A 13,368-nucleotide genomic window follows, 5' to 3' on the forward strand; every position below is an offset into this window, starting at 1 on the left:
TTTATAGCAGGCATAAAGACTTAGATGACAAGCAAGATACATTTTTATTTTGATCACCATTATTCTTAAACCCAAAAACAAACCAAAATGCGGACTGAGTTTGGAAAATTTATGTTTTATGGCATCAGGAACATTATTATAACTCAGAGAGAGAGAACAAAATACTAGTTGTTCACAATGGCTGTCTTTATAAACTCCATAACTGTTGTAGCTAGCTGACTTAGATGTTCGTTATAACAATGATCAGCTCCTTCCACAATCTCCAGCTTGTGGTTGGGTATGATCTTCTCAAACGCCTTGGCATCTTCCAGAGGTATTACCTCGTCAGCCGATCCATGAACCGTCAAGACCCTGCCATCATTACAATCAATCATGGTTTGTTTATATCCCAGTTAAAAGAAGAACTCAGCGAACCTCACTTGCATTCTTTGTCAATCTTGTGGCAAACTTCATGCATATTAGTGTTTAACCTTTCCATTAAGCTCTCCTTGGTAACACGATAGTCGATAACCTTTATATTACGCCATTCTGTAACAAAAGACCAGCGCATCGATACAGACAGTACTAGATTACTGATCTGAGACAGTACAGTAAAAGTAATGAGCCATTACAGTACCTTCCCTAGCATCAATGTATCCTTGTTGCTCAATTCTTTCCAAATAATTTTCCCCAAGACGCCTTACTAAGTCTTTCTTCAGATCAGAATATCCAGTGAGATTGATTACATTGCGGATATCGTGATACTTGGAGGCATAAACAAGGACTACATTACCACCTATGCAATGTCAACATAAGTTATAAAGTTTCTTGCAATGTCAAGTTCACCCCTTCGGCAGAAAAATCAAAAACAGCCCTAGTTACCTTTACTGTGGCCAAGAATGATAGGAACCACACGGTTCATGTTAGTGAAGTATTGGATAACAGAACGTAGATCATCAGCTTCATAGTTGTAGTTACCAAAATAGAAACTGCCTTCACTCTCTCTGCAACAATAGAAGCACCAGAAACCCCTCAAGATCAAAACTAACTATGCAAAACAAATGATAAAGTAAGCAAGCAAGAGAAAACATACCCATTCCCAGAGAAATCAAAACGGAAAGCGCTGATCCCTTCTTTTTCTATAGCAGCAGCAACATATTTGATGATTGGGTCATTCTGCATAGTTTCATAATCCAAAAGACAAGTAATTAATTCTATGTAGAACTCCTACCAACATAGGCTACCCTTGAAGTCTTATCAACAGATTTGAAGTTTGTCCTCAATATCATCATTCATATTGATTACAATCAAGATTCACCCATTATCTAACTCTATGTGTCAGTATGTTTCTATTTTTTAAATCAAAATAAACCAAAACTAACCTTGTTTGATAGACAGCCGTGGCACAAGACCACAATGTCAGTAGAACCGGTTTCATGAAGCAGACCCACCAGCTTCTCGTTGTTGCTGTTAGGAATTACAATCTTTTGTAGTGTAATAGTAGCAGCTAAGCTTCCCTGAGACGAATCCATTCTCAGCTTGTTTGCTTTGTTCCAGGAGAGGAAAAAGGGGAACAATAATTGCAATTTATTGTAACAAAAGAGCTGTTCTGTCTGGATGACAGTGACGTTAAATTGTCAATTATTGAAAAAAGACCTTTCATCGTTGTCGAGTGATAGCAATGGATAAGATTTTTAATTAATTTCAAACTTTATGAAAAAAGGCCTAAATAATAACAGTATTTGAGCTATGATTTTGATTTGTGATGTTCATCAAGACCCTGCTCATTGGTATCCTGCTAGTTTAGTGACAAATTCATTTAGAACAGTGTATTTGATTGCCATTAACAAAAATAATATTGACATATAACACAGTTTCGTGTAAGTCTCATGTGCTGCAGCAAGAGCGCTTAATTAACGAAGAATTTAATTTTGGTTACCATTATTCTTAAACCCAAAAACAAACCAAATTGCGCATCATGAACATTACTTTAAAAGGGGGAAAAAAACTAGTTGGTCACAATGACTGTCTTTATGAACTCCATAACTGTTGTAGCTAGTTGACTTAGATGTTTGGTATAACAATGATCAGCTCCTTCCACAATCTCCAGCTTGTGGTTCGGTATGATCTTCGCAAACTCCTTGGCATCTTCCAGGGGTATTACCTCATCCGCGGATCCATGAACCGTCAAGACCCTGCCATCATTACAATCAATCATAGTTTGTTTATATCCAAACATGCGATATGATTTAGAGAGAACTCAGCTATCCTCACCTGCATTCTTTGTGAATCTTGAGACCAGCTTCATGCATATCAGTGTTCAACCTCTCAATTAAGCTCTCCTTGGTAACACGATACCCGGAGTTTCCTGTAAAATACCAGCACATCAATTAATGAAAACACTAGAGTGCTGAAATGACACAGTACAGGAAGACCAAAGGAGTGTTAACAATAATATACCTACCTTCTTTAACATCAATGAATCCTTGTTGCTTAACTCTTTCCAAAAAATCTTCCCCAAGACGCTCTCCTATGCCTTTCTTTAGATCATATCGTCCCGAAAGATTGATTACATTGCAGATATCGTGGTACTTGGAGGCATAGACGAGAACCACATCACCTCCTATGCAATGTCAAAAATAAGTTAAAGAGTTTCTCTTGCAAATGTCCCCTTGTATGAATCCGTGGCTTGAGGCAGAAAATGAAACAGTGATGCTAGACCTAGTTACCTTTACTGTGGCCGAGAATGATAGGAACCACACGGTTCATGTTAGTGAAGTATCGGATAACAGAACGTAGATCATCAGCTTCGTAGTTGTAGTTACCAAAATAGAAACTGCCTTCACTCTCTCTGCAACGATGGAAGCACCACAAACCCCCAGAAGATCAAAACTAACTATGCAAAACAAATGATAATTGATAAAGCAAGCAAGCAGGAGTAATATATATACCCATTCCCAGAGAAATCAAAACGGAAAGCGCTGATCCCTTCTTTCTCTATAGCAGTAGCAACACTTATCATGACTGGGTCATTCTGCATATATATAATATCATAAGCCAAATTTATGACAAGTTAAACACCATGAAGTCTTATGATCTAATTGGCAAAAAGCAAACAGCTTGAAGAAGTCAAATTGGGATCAACAGATTTGAAGTTTTTACCCTAAACATTCATATTGATTACAATCCAGATTCACCCATTTACCTAACTCCAATGTGTAAAAAAAGACAAAACAAAGTTACAAAACAACTAAGATGCCTAGCTATTTTTTAAAGGCACAACAATTACACAAAACTGATCAAATAAATTAGGCAATTTACATGTAAGTTTCAAAACACAGCGGAACACGGAAGTCTGAAGTGATCCAAGTGTCAGAGTCTCTCAGTCACGACCCACAAGAGCTGAGAAGAAGAAAGAGTAAAAAGCAAAAAACTTAACCTTGTTAGATCGATAGCCATGGCACAAGACCACAATTTCAGTAGAACCAGTATCATGAAGCAGACCGATCAGCTTCTCGTTGTTGTTGTTTGGAATCACAATCGTAGCAGCTGAGCTTCCCTGAGACGAATCCATTCTCAGATTTTATTCTTCTTCTAACCCCCGCTGAACAAGTGTTGACTTGATAAAATAAATGAGGGAAAATGGGGGTAAATTCACAAATCATAAGTTGTTGTGTTAGTAATAAAAATTTAAAAAATATATGGGGGCGATTATGTAAAAAATGAGACAGACTGTATATACTATATGTAGGCCTGGGCACTAATACCCGTTACCCGCATTTCAGCCGTTACTCGGCTCGTACTCGTCTCGAAAAAAGGGTACCCGCAGTTTTAGGGTCGAGTAAAGGGTATTATAATTTTATTATCCGTGAGTAAGGGACGAGTATAGGGTATTAGTTTAGTTTTCAATATCCGTTCCGTTACTCGTCCTTTTACCCGTTTTGTTACCCGATCCGTTAATATTCTTTAATATTTTGTATTCTTATTATTTATTATTAATTATAAATATATAATAGAGTTAAAGTTAAAGCCTAAGTTCAACTTAACCTAACTGAAATGATATATACGACGCCCAATTGAATTATATATTACTTTTATTTTAAAGTTTGTAATTTTATAATTTTTGGAACTATATGTTGCATATATTTATGAAATTTTCCTTTTTCGGATTTTGGAATATGAAATTATTATTGCGATTATTGACAAAAAAAATTTATCGGATATCTATTTTTCTGGGTAAAAGTAAAGGGTCGGGTATTTCAAGGATCAACTATTTTTTTCTGGATACCCGTTATTTAAGGGTCGAGTACGAGTAATTTTTTTCTATTACCGGTTAGGATCCGGTCGGGTAAAGGGTACGAGAAAATTCAAGGGTACCCGTCCGTCGTGCCCATCCCTAACTACATGATGATGAAGCGCGTCTAACAAAAGCTAAGCTAAAGCTTCGTTTGGGTTTTTCTTTTGAAGCATTTCTCCTTTAAGAGAGAGCTCTGTTCTGTGTTGCGCTTTTTTTAATTTCGATTTGGCATCGAAGAGGAAAGAGACGAACACTGCTCCAATGGTTAGATTCTTTTCTCTCTTCTAATTATTTACGCTTCTTTCAATTTCGTTTTTGTCAATTTTTTAGGGTTTTGTGCAATTAATGGTTAGATTCTTCTTTCAGTTTATGCCTAAGTTAGATTTCTCATTGAGTTGATTTCGTTTTCCCTCGTAACATCTCTTTGTTTCGGGAATAGAACGTGATTTGAACGAATTGAACCTGATTCTGTTCTTGATTTGAAACTGGGTTCGCTGCTTGAGAATTAGATTCAATCTCTTATCTCGAAATTTTTTTTTTTGATGCAAAGTAAAGTATCAGTGCCAAGTTTGGTATGCTTAGAGAGTTTTGAAACTTCATGATTGTTACTTTACGGTTTGAATCAGTTGTGCCGTGTATGAGTTGGATCTGCTTGATTTCTAGGTGGCCCCTTCTTTTTTTTTTCTTTTTTTTTGATTGAAGCTGTCTTGTTTGAATAAGGTGTGTTAGTGAAATCAAACTCATTGAATTCGCCTTTGATATAATTGATGATTGTAAATTAATATTTTTTATCTATCTGGTTAACATTCATTGCACTTTGTCATTGGGTGAGTTATATCTAAGTAGGGAAATGGTTGTTGGGTGTCAGATGAGATAGACCTGGGAAAATGATTGTTTTCTTTGATTCAGTTATCGTGGCACTGTATTATTGTTAGCTGCATTTTTCATGATTATATCTTCTCCCTTTTACTTCCTGATGTGTGTAGGCGGATCCTGAACTAGAAGCTATTAGACAGAGGAGAATGCAAGAGCTTATGGCTCGACAAGGCTTGGTAATATTTCTTGATAAACCTTTAACTGATATCTGATTTCGTCTCAAATTAATGCGTACTTTTTGTGTCTCGTTTCCCTTATGAGATTTTCACTAAACTGCATAATTTTGCAGGGTAAGCAGGGTGGTAATCAGCAGAATCCTGAGCAAGAGAAACAACAGGATGATGCTAGAAGGTGTGTAATTAGTTTGTTTAATGATTTTCTGCGGTTTGGAATTCTGTTTTTGAACTAATGTATTCTCTGATTGGAACATTCTCGTGTAGGGAAGCTGATGAACGCAGACAAATGATGCTTAGTCAAATATTGTCTTCCCAGGCCCGAGAGAGAAGTAAGTCTCATCTAATATGTGTTAGGAGTTCATCTAGTTACTTTACCTTTTTCCTTTATCATGTCATCAGTATGATGATCTTCCAAAGCTCGAGGGAGACACAATATATCTTTGATGCTTCTCCTTCATTTTTTTTTTCTACAGTTGCTCGAATTGCCCTGGTAAAACCTGAGAAAGCTAGAGGTGTTGAGGATGTTATTTTGAGGGCTGCTCAAATGGGACAGATAGTTGAAAAGGTAATGATCCAGACGCTTTTCCATTTCGTATTTCATAATTCTTAGGTATCATCCGGTTTTACCCAAATGTTACTGAGTCTGCATGAGTGTGTTATGCATCTAATAGTTATTGAAATACTCTGTTTTCTTTACAGGTTTCTGAGGAGCGGCTTATAACACTCTTGGAACAAATAAACAGCCAAACTGCCAAACAAACGAAAGTCACGGTACAGTCTACACAATCCTCAAAAAAAACAAGTTATTAAAACAGATTTTGTCTTAACCTTCAAAAATATCATTGAGTTTTAAGTTTATCTTGGATGTGTTTACAGATCCATAGGCGCCGTGGGGTGGATGACGATTAGGAAGAAAAATGTTATGCTGTACTTTGCAAATCTATGGGGGATCTCACTGTCCAGTGTGCGTTCACTACTTAAAAGCTACTGTTAAATATGTTTATTGTCAGTGAATCTTTGATGATTTTCTTCTAGATGCTTGGGATGGGATTAAAGTAAAACTGAAACTCTGCATTTTTATTTTTTGGCATTTCGTCTGTTAACTATCTTCATCTTATGATGCTCTCTTTTCACATTGCCTGCTATGATTTGAATAGTATTAGAAAGAAAAACGATTCTGTTCTATTTTCTACTTGGCATAATTTTGATGATATTGCTACTAATTCTTGATTTACTCAAAGTCATTTTGTGGATAAATAGTTCATGCTCTGTTGGTAGTGAAGGATTGATTGTGGCCTACTCCATCATAAGAAGTAACGCCTTAGTTTAAGCCCTGTTAGTTTTGATTCTCAAAAACAGTGAGAAATAAAAAATGCTCTTAGTAATTAGCTTTGACACTCAAAGTAGTTAGCTGTTATTTCAAATAATTAAAGAAAGGGGACATTATTGTAGCCAACATAGATGAATGCAAATGTAAGACTTGCTATTATGTAGACACATCTACCTTACTATTTACCACTAAAAAAAAATAAACTGCTCTTAGTTCACTTTGACAATCAAAGTTGTTAGCTGTTACTTCAAGAATTGCAGAGAAAAAGGCGACGTCGTCTTGACGTCGGATAATTCTAGAGGTGAACCTCTCTTGTTCATCTCTTTTAAATTAATGAAACAAATCATAATTAAGAAAACAAATTTTGTAGATCAATTAATTTTAAATTTGTTAATTTTAATATGATATTACAGTTTTTAATTATCACATCTAAACCATAATTTTTTTTTATAAACTCAAACCGACATATAATTTTGTTTAATTATAAAATCTAAACCATAACCACTATTTTGTAAATCCAAATCGACATATAATTTTGTTTAATTGTAAAATCTAGACTCTAACCACTTTTTTGTAAACTTAAACCGATTTATAATTTCATTTAATTGTAAAATTTAATTCCTAATCATTCTATTGTAAACCCAAACCGACATATAATTTTGTTTAATTATAAAATCTAAACCCTAACTTTTCTTTTATAAACCCAAACCAACATAATGTATCTGCTTAATTTGTTTTGTTTTTTTATTTTAATTTTAATTTATTTTCTTAAATATAATATGATATGATATATTGTCGTAATTAATTAATCAAGAAAAGGTAAATGTATTCTGATTAGTTAATTAAGAAAAAGTAAACGAGAGTTGTTCAGCTACGGGTGAACCCAAGAATTTTTCATATATCTCCTCTCCAAAACGTTTATATTTTTGAAATAATTTTCTTCGAGATCATTGTTGTTTAAGCGAAAATAATAACCATTCGATAAACCATCTTTTCGCGTAGACGTAGACCATATGACGCAGTTCTGCAATGATGAAGACGTGGCTATTTTAAAAAACGTAAACTAAAAAGACAATTAAACTACATTTTATGCCAAGTGTGTTACGGTCCGTACAATTTATCCGATTAAAAAATTGTTAATCTTAAATAAGTGATAAGAAAACGACATTAGTGGAGTGGATGTTGAAACTTTATATCTCTAATTCAACTAAGCGTAAACGTTGACTTATGACTTTTGATTTCTTATTTAAATTTCCTAATTATCTGTCGGCTTGTCTTTGGCCTTTGTTATATTTCATATTTATCTCATACAAAATGTAGCATAGATGAATGTAACACTACCCATTTGTTGATGATGCTATTTAAAAATACATATTTATTAGGTCATATATAAACAATGAAAAATCAGTCAACAATTTCGATTTTTTTAGACAGTCGATGGTTAGAAAGGAGAAACGTATGTCCCTGAACGGCAAGGACATCACGGTAATTGATTTTTCTCATTGTTTTGACGAAATTAAGGATAAGTAAAAAATACTTAGCGAATATATTAGATTGTGACCTATCAAACAACTAAATATTAACTTTTATGTTAACTCATAAGTTGAAAGACTGCTTATATTACCCTTTATATTACCAAACACAGTACCTGCTCTGATCGTCGAAACATACATAATTTTAGTGTCACACTCACACTCAACTAAGAAGAATTGACATGAGTGGTTCTTTTGTCTTTTCTTTTTTGTCAAGCTGACATGAGTAGTTAGTTCAAAGTTTATATTTCATGTTTTAGTTATATAATTGAAACTGATAAACTGTATAGTTTGGATGAGTCATAGAGCTTTATTGAAACTAAAGGTATAACACGACATACATAGATGATGATTGAATGTGAAAATGTATTTAATTTATGGTAAAGGAATTGATCATTCAACCTATCAGAACCTTGTTGATATGTTTAATAGATAAATTAGTTATTTATGTAACTAGAAAACAATTCAGAAATACAATATGATTTTATATAAAGAAAAATTCGATTAAGTCCTTTATGATAACAGTATAGAGTTTAAACTTAAGGGAAATTTAAAGAGTAATATAAGCAGTAATTTGTAGGTGAAATTTTTAAGAGAAAGCGACAACCATGCACCCCTTATACTTGTACAAAGTGTCTCACGCTTTACCTATCAATTAATCTCGTACTATTTTAATTTCTTTATATGATAATAATCTGTTATGATCAGTTTTTATTTCTAGAAACATTTTATGTTTATTTTATAATAACTAAAAAGCTCAAACGTCTAATTGACTTATCAAACCACCTAGACTTTAAGTGTATTATTATAAAACTTTTCTTGGTTTTGTGATAATCAAGTAATCGAGAAAAAAAATAATATCGATATATATATATATGCTACAGAAACTCCGACTAGTGCTTTAGCATTTTCTAACTCCAATAACAAAAACAAAAAGCGAATGAATGAAGCTTTTTTGGCTCCTTAATATCAAGAAAGTTGAACCTGTTCCCACCTGAACACTTTTGGTAAAAGAATGTTATTTTGGGTTTAAGCCTTTAAAAGGTTAGTTACTTAGTTGTACTGCAAAATATAGCACACACGAATATGAATAGTGGGTTCGACCAGCTCACATAGTGTTCAAGCGGTGATTATAGAATTTTAAAGTAACTAATATAACTTTAATTAAACGAACACAAATACGTGACAGAAATAGTATCAAGCGTGGACTAAATATATAAAATGACATAGGGTTTCGCTCATCATTATCAAAAAAGAGGAAGGAAGAACACATGACATGCACGCACGACTTTTCTGACTCTAATGGTCAAAGACGCTGCCATTTGCCTCCACGTCTCTTCTTTAACTTTTCTGTTTCTAAGATAAAAAATGTAATCATATAGTATATTTATGTTCTCCGATCGAATTCCAAAGGGAAAGACCAAAATATTTTTTAAGATCCAACCATTTGAGTATATAAGAATATTAGTTGCTATAATCATTATCTGATATATATTTCGTTTCTCTATGTTTTTCTTTCAATATGCTATATACGATCAGATTTTTTTCCTACTATTATCAGGATAAGACTAATGTTTTAAGACCTTATCTTATTGAAGTAATTTATAAAGCTAAGGAAACTGAGGTTATTGCTTTGAAGGACGTTGAATGTTCATAAAGCAAGCTAAGTGGTCTTCGTTGACTTTGAATCAACAACAATAATGTAGCTCGTATATATCTAATTAAAACCCTTATTTAAATATGAAATTAAAGAAATTAGTTAGCTTTTTTTACATCAGTTAGCTTCTTTTCTTATGGAGGTTATTTGTAGTAAAAACAAAAACAAAAAAGGTTATAATATAAAAATAAATTAAGGGTTCTAGGGAGAGGGTAAATTAATGGAGACTTTTGTTTTATTTAGTTTAAATATTCACTCGTTTTGTGTTTATGCATAATTAATATATGATTCGTTATAATTCACCAAGAAAGTTTGCTTTTGACGAGTGCAAAGATGTTGGAAGTAGATGTACAATGTCTACATTGCTTTATGCATTTGCATTCTTTTTTATCTTTATTTGTAATATCCATCAATAGGACTTTTTACGTGAGTATACTTTTTGGAAATATATTGCATTTACATAGATCTCAATTTCTGATATTGTCTAATGGATCGTTACTAAAGGACATGATGGCCATTTAAATTTGCTATACGAAACACCATATATGGTGATCATGATCATGTCTACTACGACATATTTAAGAGGATGTACCTATGTCTGTCAAACGAGTTTCCTATATATTTTACTTTTATGTTTGTTTAGTCAAAACTCAAAACCATATTCATAGTGAATTTTGATAACGTATACTTTTAAGAAAAAACTATTCATCGACGCAACCAAATGTATGTTTTACAAGACGAAAAAAAAACAAATAAAATATCAAAAGCATCATTGCTGTATTATTGTGATTATCTAATACATGTACCGTGCGTGAGACTTTTGTGCTTAACCTTATTGTTTTATATATATGGATTTCGTTCTCAGTAGCAAATACTCTATCCATTTTACAAACAAAAAATATTGTAGATTAATTCATTTGATCAGTTTATAGCTATATCATAAGTTACAAAACGAAAAAAAAAAAAAAAAAAAAAAAAAAAAAAAAAAAAAAAAAAAAAAAAAAANAGAAGAAGAAGCCAAATTAAAGCATAGTGTGGTAGATATGATTAGAGAGAAAAATATAGTTAAATGTTTCCTTTATAGAAACCACTTTTTGTTAGATAGCTCTCTAGCTGACTAATTTTAAGTTGAATTTTTCAAACCTCTCTTTTTCACATACATAAAGATATTTTAGCAATGTTTATAGTTTATACCCACTAAAGTCTTCAAAGATTATGACCCTTTTGAACTTTCCGATATCCCTCTTGAATTCTTTCAAATTATTTTTTATATCACATTTTAGAGAGACTATTGATATATTATAATTTCAAATTACATACAATTTTTTGATATTTCTGTTGAAGAAAAAAAATTAATTACTTTAAGAACAATTGTTACGGGTTTTAGATTGGTCATACGTACGTAGATTGATGATACATTATATGTTAAAATTTGGATCCAGCCAATAGCGATTTAAACATAAAGTTTTCTTTTTTTGGTTGATCTCATAGAGATTTTCTTTAATTAAATCGGTACCAGAGTTGGTAAATTACAAATCGATCGTATAGCTGATTTTGCAAGTTCATCAGCTAGCTCGACGATTGTTTTCACGAGACACAATAAAAAAAGAAATTTCATCAAAACAAGAGATAAAAGTATTGAACATTGTAGAGAATTTCGTAGAGCTCCTTCGTTTTAAACATATAGTTTATATACACAAAATTTATAGTATAATTCATCATCTATGTCCATTTTCTCTCATTGCGGCCGGGTTTCTCAAATAAAATCAGAGTGGTTTACTATTTGTTCTCCAAATGCGATGGCTCCAAAATATATATTTAAGACCTTAATTATTGAATATTCAGAACTAAAGACCATCGAAGTAATAAAGTAAAGTTGAATGGACTTATATTTATATGACTTGATGATCACCCAAAGTCCACATATAACCTAACACCTAAGTTTGAAGAACCAAATCTCTTCCTTTTCTTTCTCCTTCTCCCCTTCTTCGATGGATGATCATGTTGAGCACACGAACACATCTTCAGAAGAAGTATCCTTCATGAGTTTAACTGATTGCTTACAAAGCTCATTAGTTATGGATTATAACTCACTCGAGAAGGTCTTCAAATTCCCACCTTATAGTTCCGCTATTCAACCTTTTTCACCATCCAATATGGGCCATTTCGTAAACAACCCTTACCTAAATCTCAACTCGAATTCTCCGGTGGTTTCATCTTCCTCCAATGAAGCCGATCCTAAAGAGAACCCCAACGATAATAAGAGTGACCGAATGGAGGACATCGAAGGCGATCAACATGGTGTAGGTGAATGTTCCAAGCTAGTGTGAGTTCTTTTTCGACCTTTAACAGTTCATTCTGAACCAAATTTAGACGATATAATGTGATCAATCTTATGAAAATCAACAATCACTTGCTTTCTCAAGGTTTTAGAACGTTGAAACCCTAGAGATTAATGCTTTTGGTGGATGAATATGGTCAGGACAAAACAAGGTAAAAAGAAAGGTGTGAAGAAAGCGAGAGAAGCTAGGGTTGCATTTATGACCAAAAGCGAGATTGATCATCTTGAAGATGGTTATAGGTGGAGAAAATATGGACAAAAGGCCGTCAAGAACAGCCCTTATCCAAGGTTTACTTCTACACCACGTCACCACACCCTATTCAAACCCACACATTTATTTACGTGTCCATATGCAATTATTACAAGTTACACGTATATATCATACTGGTTATAAAAAAGGTATATATATATTATCATAATATCTATTTAAGAGTTTATGTATGCGTTTTGTCAGGAGTTACTATAGGTGCACAACACAAAAGTGCAACGTGAAGAAACGTGTAGAGAGATCGTTCCATGATCCGTCGATCGTAATTACAACATACGAAGGAAAACACAACCATCCAATCCCATCGACGTTGAGAGGAACCGTGACTGCTGAACATCTATTAGGCCACCGTGGTGGTGGAAGCAGTTTCCTCCATAGCTTCCCTCGTCACCGTCAAGAGTTTCTCATGGTAAAGCATCCTCCGGCGAGTTATCAACCAGTGGTTTCTATGTCGTACGAACAAGGTCATGTTATCAATAGTTACAATAATAATAACCATCAATCAGGTGCTGACTATGGTCTTCTTCAGGACATTGTTCCTTCAATGTTCTTGAAGCACGAATCTTGAGAGAGGACACTGGACACGTACTATATAATCGAAGCTTTATGATTACATTATAAATTATATAAAGAGAAATAATTTAGTACCCTATATATATAGAAGAGTAGATTATTAGGTGTTCTAATATTTATTAATATATCTTTAAATGCATGTGTATATGTATTCCACTGCTGACAGCCTACTAATTATATGGACTTTGATTCTTGTAAGAGTTAAAACTTTGTGTACGTCTCTATATATGTTTTACATTTCCTGCTCTTCGAAAACTTAGTATTATATCATGTGGTTCGAGTATTCTGAATATGATTTCATTATCGGTCAACAAAATTACTAACTTATGTTTTAATTTG

General features: G+C 33.3%; 4 protein-coding genes across 4 annotated transcripts; 2 read left to right on the forward strand and 2 right to left on the reverse strand.

The window, feature by feature from the left end:
* On the reverse strand, positions 100 to 1,594 carry LOC104741571. Its single transcript, XM_019235777.1, has 6 exons — positions 1,362 to 1,594; positions 1,073 to 1,155; positions 862 to 983; positions 617 to 775; positions 420 to 528; positions 100 to 351 (listed from the first exon to the last, which is right to left on the reverse strand). The coding sequence occupies exons 1-6, from the start codon at positions 1,509 to 1,511 to the stop codon at positions 165 to 167; spliced, it is 810 nt and encodes a 269-aa protein (XP_019091322.1). The 5' UTR covers positions 1,512 to 1,594; the 3' UTR covers positions 100 to 164.
* LOC104741573 lies at positions 1,823 to 3,620 on the reverse strand. Its single transcript, XM_010462458.2, has 6 exons — positions 3,419 to 3,620; positions 2,931 to 3,013; positions 2,709 to 2,830; positions 2,444 to 2,602; positions 2,254 to 2,347; positions 1,823 to 2,174 (listed from the first exon to the last, which is right to left on the reverse strand). Exons 1-6 carry the CDS (start codon positions 3,551 to 3,553, stop codon positions 1,988 to 1,990), a joined length of 780 nt encoding a protein of 259 aa, XP_010460760.1. The 5' UTR covers positions 3,554 to 3,620; the 3' UTR covers positions 1,823 to 1,987.
* LOC104741574 (DNA-binding protein DDB_G0278111) lies at positions 4,309 to 6,513 on the forward strand. The gene is made up of 7 exons (XM_010462459.2): positions 4,309 to 4,540; positions 5,263 to 5,328; positions 5,442 to 5,503; positions 5,593 to 5,657; positions 5,802 to 5,893; positions 6,028 to 6,099; positions 6,205 to 6,513. The coding sequence occupies exons 1-7, from the start codon at positions 4,538 to 4,540 to the stop codon at positions 6,235 to 6,237; spliced, it is 393 nt and encodes a 130-aa protein (XP_010460761.1). The 5' UTR covers positions 4,309 to 4,537; the 3' UTR covers positions 6,238 to 6,513.
* Positions 11,751 to 13,276, forward strand: LOC104741575 (probable WRKY transcription factor 71). Its single transcript, XM_010462461.1, has 3 exons — positions 11,751 to 12,173; positions 12,330 to 12,476; positions 12,643 to 13,276. The coding sequence occupies exons 1-3, from the start codon at positions 11,839 to 11,841 to the stop codon at positions 13,022 to 13,024; spliced, it is 864 nt and encodes a 287-aa protein (XP_010460763.1). The 5' UTR covers positions 11,751 to 11,838; the 3' UTR covers positions 13,025 to 13,276.

This window comes from Camelina sativa, chromosome 14, assembly GCF_000633955.1.
Source record: "Camelina sativa cultivar DH55 chromosome 14, Cs, whole genome shotgun sequence".
Classification (NCBI taxonomy): domain Eukaryota; kingdom Viridiplantae; phylum Streptophyta; class Magnoliopsida; order Brassicales; family Brassicaceae; genus Camelina; species Camelina sativa.